General features: G+C 35.6%; 1 protein-coding gene across 1 annotated transcript in view; it reads right to left on the minus strand.

Annotated features, from left to right (window-relative positions):
- Positions 1 to 24,128, minus strand: part of CLPX (caseinolytic mitochondrial matrix peptidase chaperone subunit X) — a 43,833-nt gene that overhangs the window by 4,282 nt on the left and 15,423 nt on the right. The window contains exons 4-12 of the mRNA XM_072809163.1: positions 17,999 to 18,153; positions 16,244 to 16,403; positions 14,975 to 15,016; positions 9,904 to 10,080; positions 9,126 to 9,290; positions 8,225 to 8,313; positions 7,072 to 7,236; positions 2,534 to 2,833; positions 818 to 910 (exon numbers count right to left, since the gene is read on the minus strand). Coding sequence (XP_072665264.1) covers positions 818 to 910; positions 2,534 to 2,833; positions 7,072 to 7,236; positions 8,225 to 8,313; positions 9,126 to 9,290; positions 9,904 to 10,080; positions 14,975 to 15,016; positions 16,244 to 16,403; positions 17,999 to 18,153 — 1,346 coding nt within the window. The remainder of the gene's footprint in view (positions 1 to 817; positions 911 to 2,533; positions 2,834 to 7,071; positions 7,237 to 8,224; positions 8,314 to 9,125; positions 9,291 to 9,903; positions 10,081 to 14,974; positions 15,017 to 16,243; positions 16,404 to 17,998; positions 18,154 to 24,128) is intronic.

Genomic DNA, 24,128 nt, shown 5'->3' on the forward strand with positions numbered 1-24,128 from the left:
TTAAGATTCTCTTTCCCTCTCCTTCTGCCTCTCCCCTTCTCTGCTCACGCTCTCTCAGAAAGAAAGAAAGAGAGAGAGAGAGAAAGAGAAAGGAAAAAAGAATAGTTCATTATCATAATGAATTTAAGAGTAAAATATCTTGGTATCTGCCACCTAATTTCAAACAGACAAGAATGAGGATTTCAATGGGTCTCAGCAGGTGCTCTGGGGATGTTAGTTAAAAGGCCTGAGTAAAAATTAAATAAAATAAAAAATAAAATAAAAATAAAAGGCCTGAGTAAAATTTTCTAAATTCTCCTTCCCAGAATCCTGATTTTCTCTATTTCATTAATGGTATTATGACCTTTTTTTTAAAAAAAAAAATTAATTTATTTATTCATGAGACACACACACAGAGAGAGAGAGAGGCAGAGACAAAGGAAGAGGGAGAAGCAGGTTCATGCAGGGAGCCCGATGTGGGACTTAATCCTGGGACTCCAGGATCACGCCCTGGGCCAAAGGCAAGGCCCTAAACTGCTGAGCCACCCAGGCATCCAGGAAAGAGAAGATCTTAAGTAGGCAACCTGAGATCATGACCTGAGCTGAAATTAAGTCAGACACTTAACTGAGCCACCCAGATGCCCCTGTTGCAAACACTTTAGAGTTCCTTTTTTATAATAAAAATATAATCTACTGAGACCAAAACAAAAAAAATCACAAGAAACAATATCAGGCCAATTCTCTGGATATATGTCCAAAGAAATAACACGGAGGCTTAATATTTGCAAAATTGAGACCAAGAAAATAATCTAGTTTTTGTATAATAACACCAACTTACCATTATGGACCGAAGACCTCGTGCACCTGTTTTTCGTTCTAGTGCCAATCTGGCTATAGCTTTCAAAGCATCCTCAGTAACATTCAGTTCACACTACAAACATATAAAAAGAAATGAGAACTTAGATAATACTTGATTATATTTTCCTAATATAACCATACAGCCTTTGATGTATTAACTATCTACCATCATCTCTAGTCTTTGTAGAACAAAAAGGGACTAATGCCCTAACTTTACAGACAAATAAATTCAAGCAGATTAAGTACACTGATTCACTAATACTTAGAAACATGGAGTCAGAATCTTTCCATCTTGACTGACCTTATTCCCTTTCAGACTAAAAGCATTTTTTGACCATCACTTTCTTCCTAGAAAACACTCATTATTCATTTTAAAGAGTGTTACTAACCTCTTATCCTAAAGAACAAAGGCAAAACTTTAGACAACTCTCTCTAAATTACCACAAATTTTAAAAAATCACAAGATTTTTAACATACCAAAAAAAAAAGCCACCAAAATACTTTGGAACATCAGACTTCACAAGATCTTGGTATTAAGGTAATTTTGGTTATTAATTTCTACTTCTAGAAAATGTAGAATTTAAGGTAATTATCTCTCATGGTACTTTACAGCCTTGCCTTTAACCACTTGTTTCTGTCAATTAGTCTATGAGAAGATAACAATATTTTTTTAAGGGATAACAGTATTTTGAATCACAAGTTTGTCATTAGTCCTTGAAGAGGTTTTCTAGATTAATATGGACTTTCTAGGACTTTATTCAACATTTATTTGGCCCCTATGTGTATACATACTACTGATGGAATGAGGAATTACCATCTTCGCCCTCAAGGAACTTAAGTCTACTAGGTGGTGACAAATCAGCAAATTAGCATTTACAGCAGTGTATGCATGTGGTGCCTAAGGGAGCACCAATGTGGGGGCATTAAACAAAGCAAGGGGACCACTGAAGGATTTAAGGAGAGGAGTAAAAGAACTAGCTTTGTGTTTATTCCTTCACTACATATTTATTAAGAACTTACTATCTATTTGCTGGGCACTATGTTTAATAATATAAATGATCCATTCTGGAAGTAAAATGGAATATAATGGTGGTAGTGGTCAGAAAAGACTTGAGACAGGGAGACCTTTTAGGAGCCAAATGCATGGGCCAAGGTAAAGAATGATAAAGGAGATTGACGTGAGGTAGAGGCAATGGAATGAAGAGAAGGAAACTAATATTTAGAGACACTAAGTTCATAAAACCCAAAACATATGCTATATGATCAGATGTGTGGGCTTGTGGGATTGAATGTCTGGCTACAGAAATATAGATGTGGAAGGTGATAGAACTTTAGACAAAAGTAAATGAAAGTACACACAGTATGTTGCAACAAAAGCATTTAGAATTTTAAGGCTGAAAGAACAATCCTGTGTGTCTGACCCGAGGGGTTGGGACTAGGCTGCTGGCATAATTTCTCTCTCAATATATCCTTGGGCTTCAACCTCAGTGACAATTTATAATTAGGAAAACAACAAAGCCAACTCCTAAATGTCTAATACAACACAATGTGCCTTCCCTGATGCCTAAATCTGGATTTAGTAAGGAATAGGCTGGTATTCCAGATAAGCAGGATTGCTTTTACTTTTTGTTAAAATAATTTATGCAGAGTTTCAATAGCAAAAATCTATAAATTAACTAGGAAAAAAAAATCTAACCTTATCCATGCTGAATAAGGCCTGGTACTGAGGAATAACAGCATTACGTGGCTCAGTTAGTATTTGTACAAGCGTTTTCTCATCTAGGCTATGCAAAGGAACTACCACAGGCAACCGTCCCACAAACTCAGGAATCATGCCAAATTCAATGAGATCTCTTGCTTCTACATGACGTAATAATCGATCTTTTTCTTCAATGTCTTGGTGAGTATTTGATTCTCCACTTCGATTGGCAAGGTCTGCAGCAGCTGCAGCCCTTCTGCCTTTTCCCAGATTAGACGGTGTTCCAAATCCAAGATACTACCAAGAAAAGACAGATGTAAATAAAATGATGTTGCATTGAAGTAGTACTTTAAATACGTATCTCACGTAACCTTTGCAATAGATGAAAGTTCTGTTATCATTCACATTTTACAAATGAAGAAAATGAGCTTTGAAAGGTTAAGTACCTTGACAAAGTTCTCCTTGTAAGCAGTGAAGTCAGGACTCGAACTCAGGCATATCTGCCTTTAGAATGGAGAACTAAATCATCGTTTAGTAACTAACTCTCAAAGAATTAATTCTAGTAAAAGTAGACAGGTAAAAACTATGAAGGGAGGTACCTTAGAACTCAGATAATGATGGTGCAGGGTTTTTCTGAGACTTCTACACTAGTGTGGTTTCTAAAATGTGTTATGAACTGTAAAAATGGAGACAATAATTATTTTGTAACCATAATTAATTTTGTAACATTGTAAATAGTACTAGTGTCTATAGAACAAGGAGCCTTATAAGGAAATTACACACAAATATCTTTTTTCTTTTCTTTTTTTTTTACACACAAATATCTTAAGTCACTGCTAAGCATTCTATTAAAAATCATGATTTGAGGGATCCCTGGGTGGCACAGCGGTTTGGCGCCTGCCTTTGGCCCAGGGCGCGATCCTGGAGACCCGGGATCGAATCCCACGTCGGGCTCCCGGTGCATGGAGCCTGCTTCTCCCTCTGCCTGTGTCTCTGCCTCTCTCTCTCTCTCTCTCTGTGTGACTATCATAAATAAATAAAAATTTAAAAAAAAATCATGATTTGAGGTTGTACACATCAACCTGTAAGTTAGAATAATTCTGATTCTATAAAAAACATCTAAGAATGATATCAAATGAGAATGCTAACTTTGTAGAGCATATGACTCTAGATCTTGGGTTTGTGAATAAGAGCCCCTCACTGGATGTAGAGATTACTTAATAAAATAAAATCTTAAAAAAAAATACAACAAAACCCTGCATCCATTGTTTAAAAAAAAGGGGGGGGGGTGCTGAGTATCTAAGGTGTATGGGTCTTGGTTCACTCAATATAAAAGAATTATACTCCAGGCAATTGTCAGAAAGTTTAATTTTGATAAGTCATACAGCTTTTGTCCAAAAGAGAAAGAAGTTCATGGTATTTGAGAAAATAGCCTAAGTTAAAAATTCATTCCTCTGATTCCCTAAGCAGTATACATGAACAGTATATCAGAAAGAAAAATACTTTCCATTCAGTATTTTAAACATTAGTAAGCATTTATTATACATATAAGCATATATAGTAAAAAATATATATTTATTTAATGTAATTTATATAAATTATATAAATTTATATTTACAAAGCATTATTATAAAACACTGCAAACACAAATCTGAAGATCGCCATTACCCTAAAAGGGTTTATTTAGAGTGAGAACCCACAAAGGAATTAGAGTATCACAGGTACAATGAAAGACAACTATCCAGGAAACCGTAGCAGCAGAAAGGAGAGAAAGAGGCACATACTGGGGAGGGATGGACGGTAGGGGGTCATCAAGAAAGTTTCACTGAGTCTTAAAAGATGAACACAGATTTGCCAACTGGATTGGGTAAGGGAGAGCACCAGGGAAGGCAAGAGTACTTATTAGGAGAACAAGCAGTTCTGGTAAGTTACTACACAGGTGTATTATTTAATATTGTACCCCTGGCTTTCCAACAAGGGCTGATAAAAACAATAGCCACATTAATGTATTTAATCTTCTATAAAATTACTACTGAAGACTTTCTTACATCTCTGTCTCTTTTCCATAAAGATGTATATGACAAACTCTTTTTTAACTTGTGTCTCTCCTGAAGACCTCATATACTTCCTCTTTCAGGTAATGAGAACTGGAGCCCTACTTGATTGGAGCCCTGATTTCTCCCTACTTTTCGTTTTTTTTTTCCCTTTTTTTTTTTCTATTTTTTTTTCTTCTCCCTACTTTTCTTTAAGAAGTTCAAATGACCTAGGACTAAACCTTCTTTCTACATGTTTCTGATCTCTTTTTTTTTAATTTTTATTTTATTTATGATAGTCACACACACAGAGAGAGAGAGAGAGGCAGAGACATAGGCAGAGGGAGAAGCAGGCTCCATGCACTGGGAGCCCAACGTGGGATTCGATCCCGGGTCTCCAGGATCGCGCCCTGGGCCAAAGGCAGGCGCCAAACCGCTGCACCACCCAGGGATCCCTTCTGATCTCTTTCTTGACATTACTTTTAACTGTCCTTTTCTACTAGCTTCAAATTATTTTTCAAAGTACTAATTATAAGTATCAGAACATGGTCTTTGTCTTTGGTTACAAAACTTAAGTAAACTCTTACTCCCAATGTGGGTCTTAAACTCATGATCCCAAGATCAAAAGTTGCCAGCCAGGTGCTCCCGGAATTTTAAATATAAAGTTATCTCCCTCCCTCCCTCCCTTTCTCTCTCTCTCTCTCTCACACAAAGAAATAATTTCTTCTTTCTAATTTGTTAGGCTAATTTATGCAGAATTTCAAAAGTAAGAATAACAAATTAGCTAATATGAAAAATTAAAATCTAACCTAATCCATGCTGAGTAATGTCGGGTACTAAGGAATAACAGCATTATGTGGCTCATACAAGAGTGTTTTCTCATCTAGGCTATGCAAAGGAACTATCATAGGCAACCATCCCATTAGCAGTATTGTTTTTTTACTGCTAATAAACTATTTAAACTAGTGGGTGCAAAACCAAGGAGACTTAAAGCAAACAATTGTAGCAGAGTTGATTTATGAAATATGCATTTAGGTAGAATATTATGTTATAAATACTGGTATGTTTTGGGCTTCCTGATGCTATGCTGACATTACATTTTATTATAATCAATCAACAAATAGGTACTGGACAAGTACTTTGCAGATATGAAGAAATAAATTCCAGTTAAAATCAAGGCTATTTAAGTTAAAATCAAGAATGTTTAGGAGCGCCTGGATGGCTCAGTGGTTGAGCATCTGCCTTTGACTCAGGTCATGATCCTGGGATCCTGGGATCGAGTCCCACATCAGACTCCCTGCAGGGAAGCCTGCTTCTCCCTCTGCCTACGTCTTTGCCTCTCTGTGTCTCTCATGAATAAAATCTTAAAAAAAAAAAAAAAAAAAAATGTTTAAGAAAACATCTATAAAACTAGGTGGGATAACAACCCTTCCCCCAATCCCCAAAGTGGTTCCCTTGTTTTGTGAATGTCGGAGGTAATCTATGATAAGACTCTTGGGTGGAGGCAATGGAGACAAACTATTTATTTATTGGTCTCCAGTGAACTCGACAAAAGGCATAAATGGAAATTTTACTGATGTGATGTAGATACTTCAAATAACAAAAGAACTCCTCAGATAAAAATATAAAATTGAGGGGGATCCCTGGGTGGCTCAGTGGTTTAGTGCCTGCCTTTGGCCCAGGGCGCGATCCTAGAGTCCCGGGATCAAGTCCCACGTCAGGCTCCTGGCATTGAGCCTGCTTCTCCCTCCTCCTATGTCTCTGCCTCTGTCTATCATAAATAATAAATAAATATTAAAAAATAAAATAAAATAAAATTGAAATAATCAAGTTACACTTCAAAAATGTCTTTTTAAATGTACTTAAATTTTTTTTTAATAATAAAATGCATAAATAGGTACCTTTAGAAATCTTCCAATTTATTACTCTGAAATTAAAAATATAACTAGGGGATCCCTGGGTGGCGCAGCGGTTTGGCGCCTGCCTTTGGCCCAGGGCGCGATCCTGGAAACCCGGGATTGAATCCCACATCGGGCTCCCGGTGCATGGAGCCTGCTGCTCCCTCTGCCTGTGTCTCTGCCTCTCTCTCTCTCTGTGACTATCATAAATAAATAAAAATTTAAAAAAATAAAAAATAAAAAAATAAAAAATAAAAATATAACTAGGAATATATTTCTGGTATGCTCTAAGGAAACCTAACTCTTTAAAAATCCACAACTGGCTGTCAACAGGCATGAAAATAGAAACTGACTAACCCTGGGCAGCCCTGGTGGCGCAGCGGTTTAGCGCTGCCTGCAGCCCAGGGCATGATCCTGGAGACCTGGGATCGAATCCCACGTCAGGCTCTCTGCATGGTGCCTGCTTCTCCCTCTGCCTGTGTCTCTGCCTCTCTCTCTCTCTGTCTCTCTCATGAATATATAAATAAAATCTTAAAAAAAAATGACTAACCATCCTCTATAACTTCAAATGTGCTCTACCCTATTACCCTTCAGAAAAACTCACCTTTTCATTTTTCCTCCTGCTGATGATTCTGTCTAAGCCATTGAAAGCACCAGATGCAACAAACAGGATGTTTGTTGTATCAACTTGTACTGTTTCTCCACGTAACTTGCGGGAATTCTTTTCTGGAACATTAACTATCGTGCCTTCTAGTAGTTTTAATAACCCCTAAATAAAGAACAAATGATTTATAGCATCATTGTATAAGTGTATTATTTATTACACTTTAGATAATGGGATTCAAAGGGGAAAATAATATGTGGTTATGGTAAATGAGCATAATTAAAGAAAACTCCCACATTTCTACAACTAACATGAAAATCTAAAGTACTATTACATAAATAATTTGTAAATTTATTTGGAATAGACTCCTGATACACTCAGGAAAGTCAACCTAAAAGGCTGCTTTTGATGGTAAAGACATAATTCTATCAGAATTATGACTCTGTAAGATGGTTGCCAACCACAGTGGGAACATTCAAAATTTGAATATAGTTAATTTGTCTTTCATATAAATTAAAATTCTATTCTATTTCTAGTGTTAAACTTTGAGACTACCTATATTTTGAGATGCTTTTATTTCATTTTATTTTTTTGAGATGCTTTTATAAAAATTATCCAGCACATTTAATAAGTGTGACGTCTCTATGTCTTGGTCAAAATGAAAATGAAAGCAATTTTCCTTACCCTGTAGTTTATATCATAATTAGTTACCAATAAAAAGCTGGCCAATAGATCATTAAGCCTTCAATTATGACTCTACATAGAGGAAACACAATTTTATCTGATTGTCTAAGTGAAAAGAATAAGGTACTTGTACATACTTCATTTATGTCTAGTTAGAACCAGAACTCTCAAGAGTCTTCTAGAAATGTTTAACTGAGCCTCTAAAGAATAAAATCAACAAAAAAATCAAATTTCATTTTTTCTAATCTTTCAACTATTTTTAATTTCGTAAGAAAAGTATTTTGGTACTTAAAATCACCAACAGCTTTTTCTTAGGGTCTGAACTATTTAAAAATGGTATGTGGAGTTTGGGGTGGGAGAAATAAACAAAACAGAATCTAATTGAATGTGAAACCAAACGTACAATATTTGGGAGGTTGATGTATTCCCTTCCTTTTAGTGGGCTTGAACAAAATATTCAACTGCTTACTTGCTGAACGCCTTCTCCACCTACATCCCGTAACTGATGAATGCCTGGCACACTGCCAATCTTATCTACTTCATCCAGAAAGACAATTCCTATAATTTAAGGAGGATTCTATTTATAATATGAAAAAGATATACACAGATAACCTCAGTTTTAAAAGACTAGGTAGCTAGAGAGCAAGGTTATTTAATCTTTCACACTTAACATATACAAGTTTAATTTCATAAAATATACTCTCTCAGTCAACATTTTGTGTAAATGTTTTATAATTCATTTTTTAGAGTAATCATTTGGGTATAATAACGAATTCTGATATTAATTATCTACTCTACTAATGTTTTCAGGTTCTTTACTCTAGGAAGCTAAGACAGAAGTATAGTGGGGAAGTAGGAAATATATGCAGTGCTGGTACTAGCAAATGTTTGCTCTTTCCCATTTATACTCTTATCAAGGATTTGGACAGGCTGTCAAGCTTTTCATAAACAAGAACATATGATAGATGGGGAAAGGTGAAATGCAGAATCTATGACATCTTGTAGGTCAATAAGTGAATGTGTTTCTAGATTCATCTTGTTCTCTCCTACCCTTGTCCTTGCCCCCTCTTCCACCCTACCCCAGGGTTAGGAGTCTAGAGGAGAGTCAGAACAGGAAAAACAATGTTAGCATAAGAATCCAATGGAATAGTAATTTGGCCTGTTTTCACCCTAGTTGACATCTTATGACAAGAAGACAAAGCAAACTTTGTGGCCCTTTTGTATGCTGGAAAATGTTTAACATAGCTATCATTATACAATTACAGAATTTTACTCTTTGACTCAAAACAAGAATTATAGTATTTCTTAATATTAGACTGCTTCCCCAATAGACTACATCTGGGGAAAGATAAGCTATACTGAAAACATACCTTGTTGTGCTTTTTCTACATTATAATTGGCATCTTGAAGCAGTTTGGCAATCACAGATTCAATATCTTCACCTACATATCCAGCCTGAGTCAAAGTTGTACAGTCACAGATAGCAAAAGGGACATCAAGGCATTTAGCTAGAGTTTGTGCCAGCAGAGTTTTACCTACAAATATAAACAGCAACTAAAAGTTTACTAAAAAGATGTTGATATACAATTCCTCTACAAAAATGTAAAACTAAATCCGAATAGTAGATAATAAAAAATTACTTGTACATCTTTACTATTATTTAGATGCTATGTTATTTTTATTATTCCCATTAAGATGTTAGGGATTGGTGGCACCTGGGTGGCTCAGTCAGTTGGGCTTCTGACTCTTGATTTTGGCTTGGGTCAGGATCTCAGGGCCCCAGGATCTAGATCAAGACCAAGTCAGGTCCTGCACTCAGTGGGGAGTCTGCTTGAGGAATCTCTCCCTCTCCCTTTGTTCCTTCCCCCACTCATGTGCATACACACATTCTCTCTCTAAAATAAATAAGTAAATAATAAATATTAAATTAAAACAAACAAACAAAAAAGACATAAGGGATTGGCCTAAAGGGCAGTATCAATTCCTCAAATTCAGCTTGAAGTCTATATAGAAATACTAATAATGTATCCCTAAAATTGACCTTAGATTTTCTTCTCAAGACCCAGAATCCCCTAATTTAAGACACAGGTTACAGAATCACTTATATTCTATTTTTTTAATGAGTATTTTTTTCAGGAAGTTATTTACCTGACCCAGTTGGTCCAAGCAGCAAAATATTACTCTTTTCAAGTTTTATGTCATCATGGGAAGAATCCAATACTTCACCTCCTCGTTTTTCCTGAGGCATTTGTTGGTTTACCTGTTGCTGCATTGATGCTCCTAAAGCATTACCATGTGGACTGATTCCGGCAATCTGAAGCAATTCTGAAAGAATGCCAAAGAAATTATTAGAGTGTCATTTGATTTTACTTGAAAAAATTCCTAATAGAACCCTAAATCTAAGACCAATCACATATTTAGAAAAACTTAAATATTTTGACATTGTCTTACCTAAAAAGGAAAAAAACCTCAAATTGTCTAGTAACAAATGTACAACATACAACGATTATTCAGGGAACCTCAAGCAAAGTAAATGGATTCTTTTCACCCTCCTTATTTATGTAAATCTGCATGAGGAATGCCTATTTCACTTATGAGAAGGCAGTATAAGGAAAAGAAGAGTGCTAGAGGTCACAAAACTTTGGTCTTTTTATTATGTCTACGTAGCAGTATGATATTGGGCAAGTCATATAAACTTTGTGTTTCTGTTTCTTAACCTATAAATGCAAATAATACCTGTCCTATCAATTTCAAATACATGGTTAGAAGGTATAAGAATAAAATGCAATTGATTTGGAGGCACTTTAAAAGACAGACAAATGTATATAGATTTTTTTCAGTACAAATGAAGCAGGACTATAAAGGGAAAAACATTGAACACACTGAACACAGTGACTAAAACAGAGAAATGAGGAACTTGGGTTCTAGTCTTTCTCTGTCACTGTGTACTTATAGGTCCATGGTGAATCATTTAACTTTACGGGGTCTGCTTCCTTAACTATTAAGTGAAAATATCAATACATATGACTTCTACAGTCTCTTTTCACATCTAAAAATTATTTTGTGAGTCTGAGAAAACAAATATGGTAAGACTCCTTGGCTCTATCTGAATTTTTGATTTTATAGGCTCTCAATATTTAGACACAATACTTAGCTAAATGGGAATGATACTGCTGGTGAACTATCAGATTGTCAACTGGTTGCCTAAAAGCCAAACTTTGTTCTTACCCTCTTAGATGAAGGAAAGAATTCCAACAGTCTTTTTCAATTATCAAGATTTATAAATATCCACATTGCTCTTGGTTCTCAAGAGCAATGTATTTATGTTCATATCCTACTTGTTTAGGCTTTCTAGATTTATTTTTAGGTTGTTTCTAATGAGTGGGTTAAGAATAGCAGTACTTTTGGGGCACCTGAGTAGCTCAATCAGTTAAGCAGCCAACTCTTGATTTCGGATCAGGTCATCATCTTAGGGTCCTAGGATCGCTCCACATCTAGCTCTGCACTCACCCGGGAGTCTGCTTGAGGATTCTCTTTCCCTCTACCCCTCCCCCTATTCACATACATGCATGTGCACACTCTAAATCTTAAAAAAAAAAAAAAAAAAGAATATCACTACTTCCTTTTTTTTTTTTTTTTTTGAATATCACTACTTCCTAATGTTCTACTATCTTAATCAAACCAATAGATAGATGTTAAGCAGATATAACTATTATTATGGTCTTAGTCCATCTGGCTGGCACTTTCAAAATATCTTAAGGTCATGGTTAAAGTAAATGGTTATTCTAGTCATCAAAAATAGGCATTGTTGGGCAGCCCTGGTGGTGCAGCGGTTTAGCGCCGCCTGCAGCCCGGGGTGTGATCCTGGAGACCCGGGATCGAGTCCCGCATCGGGCTTCCTGCATGGAGCCTGCTTCTCCCTCTGCCTGTGTCTCTGCCTCTCTCTCGCTCTCTCTGAATGAATAAATAAATCTTTAAAAAAAAAAATAGGCATTGTTAAAAAAAAAAAAAAAAAACAGGCACTGTAGGGGCCTGGGTGGCTCGGTCGATAAGTCGCCTGACTCTTAGTTTCAGCTCATGCCATGATCTCGCAGTTGTGAGATTTAGCCAGTCATGGAGCTTTGTACTCAGCAAGGAGTCTGTTCATATGAACTATAGTGGAGTCACAGAATAAATGTACTTAACACATGATATTTAAGTTAAAAGTTTTTTTTTCAAGATTTTATTTATTTGAGAGAGAAAAGTGTGCACAAGTGGGGGAGGGGAGCAGAGGGAAAGAGAGAAACACTACCTGCTGAGCAGGGAGCCCAACAAGGGGCTCAATCCCAAAACTCTGAGATCTTATGACCCTGAGATGTTGACCTGAGCCAAAGGCAGATACTTAACCAAATGAGCCACTCAGGTGCCCTGATTTAATTTAAATTTTAAAAAGAGGAATAATTTAAATAGTACATGATGTTTGTCACTCCATTTCATAAAAATATGCTCCAAAGTAAACTTGAGATCACTCTCCTGTCCTTTCAGTTAGTTTCTGCATCTCTCTCAATGCATGAGCAGCTCTCTATAATCTCTATAATCTCTCTGAGATTGAGCAGACCTAGTGTATGGTTAGTTGCATGGAGCTCATTCACCATGTGGTCCTGGAAAAATTACTTAAAATTTCTGCACTTCAGTTTTTTTTTTTTAAAGATTTTATTTTATTTTATTTTATTTGTTTGTTTGTTTGACAGAAAGATAGCACAAGCAGGGGGAGTGGCAGGAGAGGGAGAGGAGAAGCAGGCTCCCTGGCCAGATATGGGACCCGATCCCAGGACTCTGCGATCATGACCTAAACCAAAGGCAGGTGCTCAACTGACTAAGCCACCCAGGCACTCCTGCACTTTAGTTATGTTATCTATAAAATGGGGGTGAAAATAATAGTTTCAGTCTCACAAGTTTTAGGAAGATTAAACCAGCTAAAATATATAAAACACTTAGAACTGTGCCTGGCAAAGTTTTATAAATGTTATAAAAGAATTTGCTGTCAGTTTTGCCATTTTCCTAATGTTTAAGTATTTCTACATCATAGCCCAAATGTAATTAAGCCAACTGTTTCATCTCATGCTCAACTGAAGAAAAACATATTCCAGTGATGGGAAAAAAAAACCATCAGTCTTCCTGAGAGTACTATGTTGATCTCTGACATGTGTTTTCCAAAAGCAACTTTAAAGAATATTTTGATTATGTATCATTTTGGCTTAATGCCCTAACTTTAGAAACTAAAACTATAGGTAGGACAAGATGAAACTATACATGAAAATAAATTCTATTTAAGCTTTCAAAATATTACTTTCTAAGTCAATCAATATATATATATAATCACAAATTGCTTTTACCCAAGTTCCTAGTGTTACTTGTTAACGTTTAAGTTACATTAAATCACTACATGCATTACTTTCAAAACATTCACTATAGACTTTCCTTTACTAATTCATAGTTTCACTAGCTTTCTGTCCAAATTTATGAATATAGTATTAATAGCATATTTGATTATATCTTTGGATCAGAAAGCAAATTATACATGGACTTAAAGTTTATTATTTAGAGCTCACATTCTTATATATAACCTAATTCTACTGCACTGTATTTAATCTTACCATATGTGATATAATCATTATTTGCATACAATTTAAGTAACTAGAAATAATACAATTTTATTACATGTAATAGATCTCATGTCAGAGTTGATAAACTAATTCTCTTGGCCCATCCTGCATATATAGTATACTTCAAATAGTAGGTATATAATATATCTTGGTTTAGGGGCAGCTGGGTGGCTCAGTCAAGTAAGTGTCCAACTCTTGATTTTGGCTCAGGTCATGATCTCAGAGTCATGAGATCGAGCCCTCCCTTGAGCTCCATGCTAGGTGTGGAGCCTGCTTGAGCTTTTTTCTCCTTCTCCCAGCTACTCTGGTCATTTGTGCTCTCTCTCTAAATAAATAAGTAAATAATTTTTTAAAAAAATATATCTTGGTTCAAAGGCAAATGTAGAAGTACCAAACTTAAAAGTGAAAAGTATTTAGAATGGTTTATTATTTGTTCTTTTGTTATTTTAATTACTGAAACAAAAGGCCATTTGAATCTTTTTATGAACCTTTTACCATCTCTGCAGCAACTACATATCCACCTCCAAAGGAATGGGTGCAAAACATCAGAATGGTCACAGTTCTTGGAATATCAGGTACTTCCACACCCTCCATCAGACCATCTGATGCTTACAGGGGCCATCCAGGGCTGGAAACAGTGAGTTGGGGGCTTATTCATAATTTGCAAGATTATACCAAGTTTCATAAACATCAAAGAAATAAAAAATAAAGTGTGTCTGGCAAAGGGAAGCTGGAAGATAATCTGCCTCCCCCAAAATTTCTGTCACATATAAGCAGTGCAATTCCAATTGTATGGGGAGAAAAGGATATAAAACAGCAAGCTACAAATTTTTAAAAATATAATTCCTGTTAGCATGCACAAGGTCTATATTTATAGAGAAAAACTATATATTTTATTTCTCTATATTGAGCTTTAAGAAATATCACAACAGGGCAGCCCTGGTGGCACAGCAGTTTAGTGCTGCCTGCAGCCTGGGGTGTGATCCTGGAGACCTGGGATCAAGTCCCACGTCAGGCTCCCTGCATGGAGCTTGCTTCTCCCTCTGCCTGTGTCTCTGCCTCTCTCTCTCTGTGTCTCTCATGAATAAATAAATAAATAATCTTAAAAAAAAAAAAAGAAAGAAAGAAAAGAAATATCACAACAGAGGGCAGCCCGGGTGGCTCAGCAGTTTAGCATCACCTTCAGCCCAGGGCCTGATCCTGGAGACTCAGGATCGAGTCCCATGTCGGGCTCCCTGCGTGGAGCCTGCTTCTTCCTCCACCTGTGTCTCTGCCTCTCTCTGTGCCTCTCATGAATAAATAAAATCTTAAAAAAAAAAAAAAAGAAAGAAAAGAAATATCGCAACAGAAAAATCAAGTATCTGAGGTAACATATACAAACTAAATAAACTAGCTATGAAAAACTGTTCCAAATATATCACGTATCATATACATAAACATGTTCACATACAATATCTTTCTTCGTAATACATAAATAAATACATGTCTACCATTACTACTGCTGACATACTTCAATGAGGTAAATCTCAAAAGGAAGAATGGTTACAGAGGAGATGTGAGGAGAGGTCACTTACTTGTAAATCTGTACTCATCCTCCCGTCTTCTTATTTCTAACTCTAAGAAAAGAGGATAAAATTATGTGAAAAAAATATATTTGTTTAGCTTAGAGCAACAAAGAAGGAATATCTTACTTTTTTGCCCTCTTCCAAATATATGTAAAGCCTGTGTTCATTAACATTTTGTATTGGTTTAAAAACCTCATATTAAAAAAACCCAAACATGTTAATGATGGACATCCAGTTGCTAACATTTATGTTTGTCAAATACTAAGTTGGTACTTTAAAAAAGGTAGTATTAATTTGAGTCTTCAAAAAAGTTTAAACCCCTCATGCCATTAATACCATATAACCATTTGCTTTCCCAATGTCTAGAATGGCTTAACTATTGATTTGCTGACTGAAGAAACCAGAAAAAAATCTATTTTGCTTCATGACTAGACAGTACTACTTGGACTTTATCCCTCAAATTGTAAAATGATGACTAAAAGAATATAAAATGATAGATTACAGGCCTAAGTAAGAAATCAGGGCATCCTAGCCAATTAAAAACAAAAAAAAAATAAAATAAAAAAATAAAAAAAATAAAAACAAAAACACCTTTAAAAATTTCCATTTTATTCCATTTTTTAAAAATAATATCATTCTATCAATAAAATACACATTATTGTCTACAGTAAATTGATTATATAGTGTTTGGTATATTAGAATCTATCTTTTTTTTTTTTAAGAATCTATCTTTAATAGGAATTATACAAATCTGCCCTTAACCTTACACTCTGTAGCTGGGGCCTAAAAAGGAAAGAATGCTAGATATGTTCTATGACAGTTATCATCTATCTTCACATTATCTCTGATCAAGGCACATGATCCAGTCATAGAGAACTAGCTGTGATCAAGTCTATAATTCAAAGATGATGTCTCAATCTCTACTCCAGTAACTTTCAAACATTTTTCACTAAGACCCTTGATAAGAAATACATTTTACTCTCTGACTCTGAATGCATGCACATATAACTGAAAACAAAAGTTTTATGAAAGGAATACATAACTACAAGTTAATGTACTCTGGTATTTTCTATTTACATCTATTAACTTTGTTTACAAAATGCTGTTGGCAACCTAACCTACCAAAATGATTTCATGATCCACTAATGGGAAGAGGCCTGTACTTTGAAAGATGCTGTACTAAGCTAAAAGCATTTCAGGACAAGAGCAAGGAGTTGCAAATAAAGATTACTTCTAAGCACAGTAACCTCTATTTTGATCAGTTATCAAAACACTAACCTCTAGGTGTTAATGATGTCTGCTTCTCAACCTCTGCTTGCTGTCTCAGATTAGCTGGGATATTGTTATATATTCTCTTATAATGATTGTATACAGCAACCGAAAGCACCTTCTTAGCAAATGACTGGCCAACAACATACTTGTCGAGGTAGTTATAAATCTGAAAAATGATTAGTTATGAAAAATTTACTATGAGCAATCATTAAAAAACACACACATTAAGAAGTTATACACTGAGCATATTTGCTTACAGTTTTAAATTTGAACAAAGACTCATCAAAAACAAAATGCCAATGATATGATACCTATGTAGCAATGATTCAGAGGCTCCAAACCTAAGTGGACAAAACACAACTCACTGGTTCTTTAGCTTAACAAAGTATCACTGTACTCTCCTAATGCTCTGTCATTTTCTATTCTATAAACAATGCCATTAATTCTAATCCTAATTTTTAAAAGTTAATTAACGTCACTTAGAAAACCTATAATATGCCACCATGGGTCTAAAGATATCACCATTAATGTACATCATTAAAATAAATTCTTAAAAAAAAAAAATAAAATAAATTCTTTCTATACCTCTTTCAATCATAGGAATAATATTCTTTACAAAGATAACATATTATAAAATTACCTTTAAAAAAATAAATTACCTTTTTTTTTAAATTACCTTTTTAAAAATGTATTATATAATCAAAGCCATTACCAGCATCTATATGTTTGAATATTCACAAAGTTTTTTTCTCAGACATTAACTTTAAAGCTACTCATTTATCTAGATGGTGATCAAAAAACTTTACTGTTAGAAACTAAAGCTCTGTTTGAGGCTTGGATATTGCGAACAGCCTAGAACCTGGGGTAAATTCTGGCTTTTACTAAATAGAAATTCACTGTTAATACAAATTCCTAAAAATAAAGTTGCCTATTTTTGAACTCTGATGTCTAAAGTCTACAAAATTAGTGGAGGATAAAAGGTCAATAGTTGTATTTTTCATTACATTATTTGTTTTTACACAACAAATTCTTTAATTGTTGACCATACGCATTTTACCATGGTTTTTAAAGATCTTATTGATTCCTCATGAATTATATCCATGTATTATTAAATCTGTCATAGCACATTTGGAGGTAGAGATAACTGCACTGGTGTCATAACACAGCAGAAAAAAGCTACACTGAGGCAGAGAATGAGAAATAATCTAAGTATGCAAGTACCCAACGGAGCAGGCGATACACTCTGCCATATTTCATATGGCGGAGTACAACCTGAGACTCCTGGTGGGAGCCCACACCAGAAAAGCCATAGTGCTATACAAGATAGCCTTGGCACACTGGCTATGAAAAAAATCATTTGCTTCCATGTTAGACTGAGGCTGCTTTATCATAGAGTAGACTTAATTTATGGGAGAAACTGCAAGCTGGTGTTATTTAGGGGTCCAAACTAAGAAAAATAAATCCATAGCCGCTCAATTTTATGGATATCATTTTAGATTTAGTATTAACACTATTTTAATAATCATCCAACTATATTTCATTGCTATTGAATGCAGTAATCATGACATAGGAAAGGAGCAATAGACCCCATACCTAAATTCCAAGTATCAAATATCAAAAAGAATTTAGCTAGATGTAGTCCATATTAAAATTTTAATACTTGTTTAGGTAATAGTATTAAGATCCAATATAAACTGGAAGAGGGGAACAATGAAGTGTTTTCAAGATAAAGTACTTAAAGAACTAAGCTAAGACCTATACCTTTTTGGGGGGAGGAGGTGGTTTCTGTTGGAATGCCAATTTTACAGCTTCTGCTGCCGATTCAGGTTCTTTAATTATGCTTTTCTTTGAGTCTGCTTCAGATAGCACAACAAAAAAATGATGACATTTTTCACACTTCACAAAACGGGTTGATGCTGTAAAAGAAAAGAAAGGTCAGCAGTGGAAAATAATAATTTAAATAGTGTTTAACCTTAAGGACTCACTGTAAATGAAAACTATGTACTCGACAAAAACGTAGGCTTGTAGTTCACTCCACCAGCCACAACAAACAACTTAAATTTATACCTAAAGATAGGTGAGTTCGGTAAAACACAATTTGTTCATTTCCACTAGGTTCTTTCATTTTGTGATATACTTCATTAAGAGAAAAGACGGATGTTCTTTCAATTTCCCATTCATTAAAAAACAACCACTATGAAAATATTATTCATTTATTTTACTGAAATACTTGAATGACAAAATTGTGGAATAAAAGTAAAGCACAAGTAAATTATTCTATTTTTCCAACATTTTCTTATGAAAAATTCAAATATACACAGAAGCTGAAAGAGAGAAATCAAAATTTCAATCCCTAAAAATGTAAAATACATATACATACATAGATGTATGTGTGTGTGTATATATATATATATATACACACACACACACACATACATATATATATACAGAGAAAGAAAAATACGTATTTTTTCTTTAGGCTCTTTTTAAAGCTATGAGCATTTTTAAAACATCACCTTTGGGATGCCTGGGTGGCTCAGCAGTTGAGCATCTGCCTTTGGCTCAGGGTGTGATCCCCGGTCTGGGGATCGAGCTCCACATGGGGCTCCCTGCAAGGAGTCTGCTTCTCCCTTTGCCTATGTCTCTGCTGCTCTCTCTGTGTCCTCATGAATAAATAAATGAAATCTTTTAAAAATAAATAAATAAAAACTCCACTAATTCCTTTTTCTTTGACCTGAAAACCACTAAGAAATTAACAAAATAACACTCAACTCATATTGACTTAAAGATAATCATGTAACTTTTGAGAACACAGGAACAATTAAAAGTGAGGGCAAAAAAATTTTTTTAATTAAAAAATAAAAGTGAGGGTTAAAAGGGTGTCTTGATTCCAATGCATCAACTATGAAATATCCTGTGTTAAACCAAAGGTGATTTCTTTTTTTCTCTCTTCTTCTAAAACCCAGCTAGCTATAGGATGTAGGTATACGGACATACACCTTAATCTTCTCCAAGCCTAACCCTACTAATGGTAACCAGGGACCTTATAAAGCATCACAGAAGACAATCTCACACAGATTACTAAAATACAGAGCAAAAGAGGGATGCCTGGGTGAGTCAGCGGTTGGGCGTCTGCCTTTGGCTCGGGGAGTGGTCCTAAAGTTCTGGGATCAAGTTCCCACATTGGGCTCTCTGCAAGGAGCCTGTTTCTCCCTCTGCCTGTGTCTCTGCCTCTCTGTTGTGTCTCTCATGAATAAATAAATTAAATCTTAAAAAAAAATAAAAAAGATACAGAGCAAAAGATACAAAGGAATTAGTTATATGTTGGTAGGTCTGGATAATACATTTTTGTGTTACCTTTGTGTAATATAACTAGATGGGTAAAATAGCAAAGAAAAATAATCTTTAAAACTATGAGAATCTCCAAAGAGGCACATACACTGCAATGTTTATAGCAGCAATGTCTACAAACATGTAAAGAGCCCAGATGTTTGTCAACAGCTGAATGGATAAAGAAGATGTGGTATACAAACGCACACACAAAGGAATATTACTCAGCCATCAAAAAGAACGAAATCTTGCCATTTGCATGACCTTGACAGATCTAGAGGATATTATGCCAAGCAAAATATGTCGACTAAAGAAAGACAATTATCATATGATCTCACTCATGGGGAATTTAAGAAACAAAACAGAGGATCATGGGGGAAGAGATGAAAAAATAAAACGACCAAATGGAGACAAACCATAAGAAACTTTAAACCATAGGAAACAAATTGGGGGTCACTGGAGGGGTAAGGGGTGGAGGATGGGGTAACTGGGTGATGGACATTAAGGAGGACACTTGATGGAATGATCACTGGGTGTTGTATGCAACTGATGAATCACTGAATTCAACCTCTGAAACAAATAATACACTATATGTTAATTAAATTGAATTTAAATTTAAAAAATTTAAAACAAAAGTGAGAATCTCTCTCCTTTGGGAATATTATAACTACCTATCCAAAGATTACCAGAGGGCAGCCCCGGTGGCTCAGAGGTTTAGCACCACCTTCAGCCCAGGGTGTGATCCTGGAGACCCGGGATTGAGTCCCATGTCGGGCTCCCTGCACGGAGCCTGTGTCTCTGCCTCTCTCTCTCTCTCTCTGCCTCTCATGAATAAATAAATAAAATATTAAAAAAAAACAAAGATTACCAGAAAAAACTGTACTAGTAAGCACACCTAAATCTTCATAAAATAATCTAACTTAAAAAAATTCTTTCAAAATAAAAGAAAATTATTTTATTTCAAAAATAAATCTATTAATTCAATCAATTTAATGTTTATGTCTCTATTCTTAAACACAAGATCAATCAAAAATACATTCTGAATAAATTCTAGCAGCAAATTTTAAGCTAGAAGAGAGATCATCCATGTTTTCTATGTCCTGATCACCTGCAAATGCCTACCTAAAGAAAAAGACCAAGCTATTCCAATCACCTTTGATTCACACAAGCCTCAACACATTATCAGCATTCCCCAACTATGGGAAAGACAGTCAATGCCTTAACTTTATAAAGAACCGTCACCTTACGGCTGTTACTGATGGTAAGCAAGGCAAGGATTAAAGGGCAGAGAGAAGCCTCTGATCTAGTTCAAGCTGAATGACAGGATTATCTATCTGGCCTGAGAACACAAGAACAAAATATTTCTCTAAAGAAATTAGGTCAAAGGGAAAGAGGCTCAACACCAACAAATCACATCCCTCTTTGCTTATGTAGAAGAGTTGCTTACATTGTACTGGAATATCACAATACCATTTTCACAATGAAACATATCAACATATACCCAAATTCAATTTTATTTATAAAAATGCTATTTTAGAAAAAAAAAATACTACAAGCACTGCAATGCTTATTTTTTTACTCCTAAAGACAAGTGGCAAAATCTAATTTTGTTAAATTATCAGGGGATAATTAAACCACTTTCCTTTAAATGATTATTACAAGTATATTTCTTTATATACAGAATGCTAATCTAATCCCAGTAAACATGCTTGTATAGTATGCCAATGATAGACTACCTCAGTAAAAACCTTCTCAGATTTGATTAAAGTTCTTCAGAGCCCAACATAAAATCTCAAAACCAAACAGAAAGCTTAACTTCTATTGTATAAGACATGTTAAGTACAGTAAGCCTTCAAAAAGTATTATATGCATAAGAAACAGCTACAGGTTCTACCTTAAAAAGTGGGGAGACTATTCATGTTTGAATAAACTATTTAGAAAAGCCAGAGAAAACTAAAGAACAGTATATATTAGTCCCTATAATAAAAAATTTCTTGGGACACCTGGGTGGCTCAGTGGTTTAGTGCCTGCCTTCAGCCTGGGCTGTGATCCTGGAGTCTCGGAATCGGGTCCCACATTGGGCTCTCTGCATGGAGCCTGCTTCTCCCTCTGCCTGTGTTTCTGCCTCTGTGTGTATGCGTGTCTCATGAATAAATAAATAGAATCTTAAAACAAAAAATCTTAGATAGGAGTGCCTGCGTGGCTCAGTTAGTTAAGCATCCAACTCTTGATTTCACCTCGGGTCATGATCTCAGGGTCATGACATGCTAAGCATGGAGCCTGCTTAAGATTCTCCCTCTCTCTCTCTCTCTCTCTCAGCTCTCTAAAGAGAAAAAAAATTCCTTAGATATTATTTCAATTTCTGAGGATTTCTGATGCATTCATAATGCTACCTATAAAAATGGTATTTTATTTCTTTTCTTTTTTTTCTTTTAATTTTTATTTATTTATGAGAGACAAGGAGAGAGAGAGCGGCAGAGACATAGGCAGAGAGAGGCAGGCTCCATGCAGGAGCCCGATGTGGGACTCAATCCTGGAACTCCAGGATCACACCCTGGGCCAAAGGCAGGCACTCAACCACTGAGCCATCCAGGTGTCCCTGGTATTTTATTTCAAAAAAGTCAAGAGTAAAAGCACTGTAAGAGAACATAAAAATCATGACAAATACACTTGTGAGATGGGAATATATATAGCAAGGTCCATGAGCTTACAGTTTTACACTTCACAACGATCCTCATTCATTTACAAGGTCTCATTTTAACAGCACAGGAGAATAGCTGCAACACAAATCACAAGAGCCCACAAAGCCTAAAATATATACTTGGCCTTTCTAAGTAAGTTTGTTGGCTTCTGCTATACAGTATTTAAAAGGAAAGAACTACCCACAGAATGAGAGAAAATATTTAAGTAATATGTCAAGGACACTTGGGTGGCTCAGAAGTTGAGTGTTTGCCTTCGGCTCAGGGTATTATCCTGAAGTCCTGGGATCAAGTCCCCTGCCTGTGACTCTGCCTCTCTGTGTGTGTGTGTGTCTCTCTCAAGAATAAATAAATAAAATCATTAATAAATAAATAAACTCTGAAATTTAATTAATTAATTAAATCATATGTCTGGATAAAGGTCTAGTATTCAGAATATATAAAGAACTTTTTATAACTCAACAACAACAAAAGACAACCTAATTTAAAAATGGATAAAGGAGTTAAAGTCTTTTCTCAAAAGAAGATATACAAATGGCCAATAAGTCCATGAAAAAATGCTTAACACCTTTAGTCATTGGGAAATGTAAATCAGAATCACAATGATATACCACTTAACATCCCTATGATGGTTACAACAAAAAAGTGTTAAAGAATGTGTGGGGAAATTAGAACCCTTAAGCATTGCTAGTCAAGTTGTCAAATGGCACAGCCTCTGTGGTAAATAGTTTGGTAGTTCCTTAAAAAGCTAAATAACACCTGGGTGGCTCAGTGGTTGGACACTTGTCTTCGGTTCAGGTCGTGATCCCGGGATCTGGGATCGAATTCCACCCACATTGGGCTCCCTGCATGGAGCCTGCTTCTCCTTCTGCCTATGTCTCTGCCTCTGTGTCTCACTCTGTGTCTTTCATGAACAAATAAATAAAAATCTTAAGGAAAAAAAAAGCTAAATAAACATGAGTTACCATTTCACCCAGCAATTCTATTCCTAAGCATATGCCAGAGAAGTAAAAACATGTACACACACAAACTGGTTTTCATAACAGCAGAAACAATTCAAATGTCCATCAATAATGAATGGATAAACAAGGAATACTATCAGCCATAAAAAGTAATGAAATACTGATATATAATACAACGCAGATGAACCTTGAAAACATGCTAAGTGAAAGAAGCCAGACATAAAATGCTACATATTATACAATTCTCTTTATTTATATGAAGTACTCAGAATAGACAAATCCATAGAGACAGCAAGTAGGTTTATGGTTGCCAGGGACAGGGATGCCAGGGACAAGGGGTGGAAAGGGACTCCTTAAGGGGGATGGGGCTTCTCTTTGAGGTGAAAAAAATGTTCTGGAATGAACAATTTAATGAATATACTAAAAACCCTTGAAGCGTACACATTAAAAGGAAAGGACTAGACTCATATGTCTTAACATACATATCTCCTAAAACATTGCTGAGGTAGAAAAAAAAAATCTGGGATCCCTGGGTGGCGCAGCGGTTTAGCGCCTGCCTTTGGCCCAGGGCGCGATCCTGGAGACCCGGGATCGAATCCCATGTCGGGCTCCCAGTGCATGGAGCCTGCTTCTCCCTCTGCCTATGTCTCTGCCTCTCTCTCTCTCTGTGTGACTATGATAAAAAAAACAAAAACAAACAAAAAAAATCTATAAAAACATGAAAATGATACCAGTTATGCTTCTTAAAAGTTACACGTTTGATGAAGATATATTACAGAAATATATCTTTACAAAGTTCTACCTTTTTTTTTTTAAGATTTTATTTATTTATTCATGAGAGACCCAGAGAGAGAGGCAGAGACAGGCAGAGCGAGCAGCAGGCTCCATGCAGGGAGCCCG

Source organism: Canis lupus, chromosome 32 (genome assembly GCF_048164855.1).
Source record: "Canis lupus baileyi chromosome 32, mCanLup2.hap1, whole genome shotgun sequence".
NCBI classification, from domain to species: domain Eukaryota; kingdom Metazoa; phylum Chordata; class Mammalia; order Carnivora; family Canidae; genus Canis; species Canis lupus.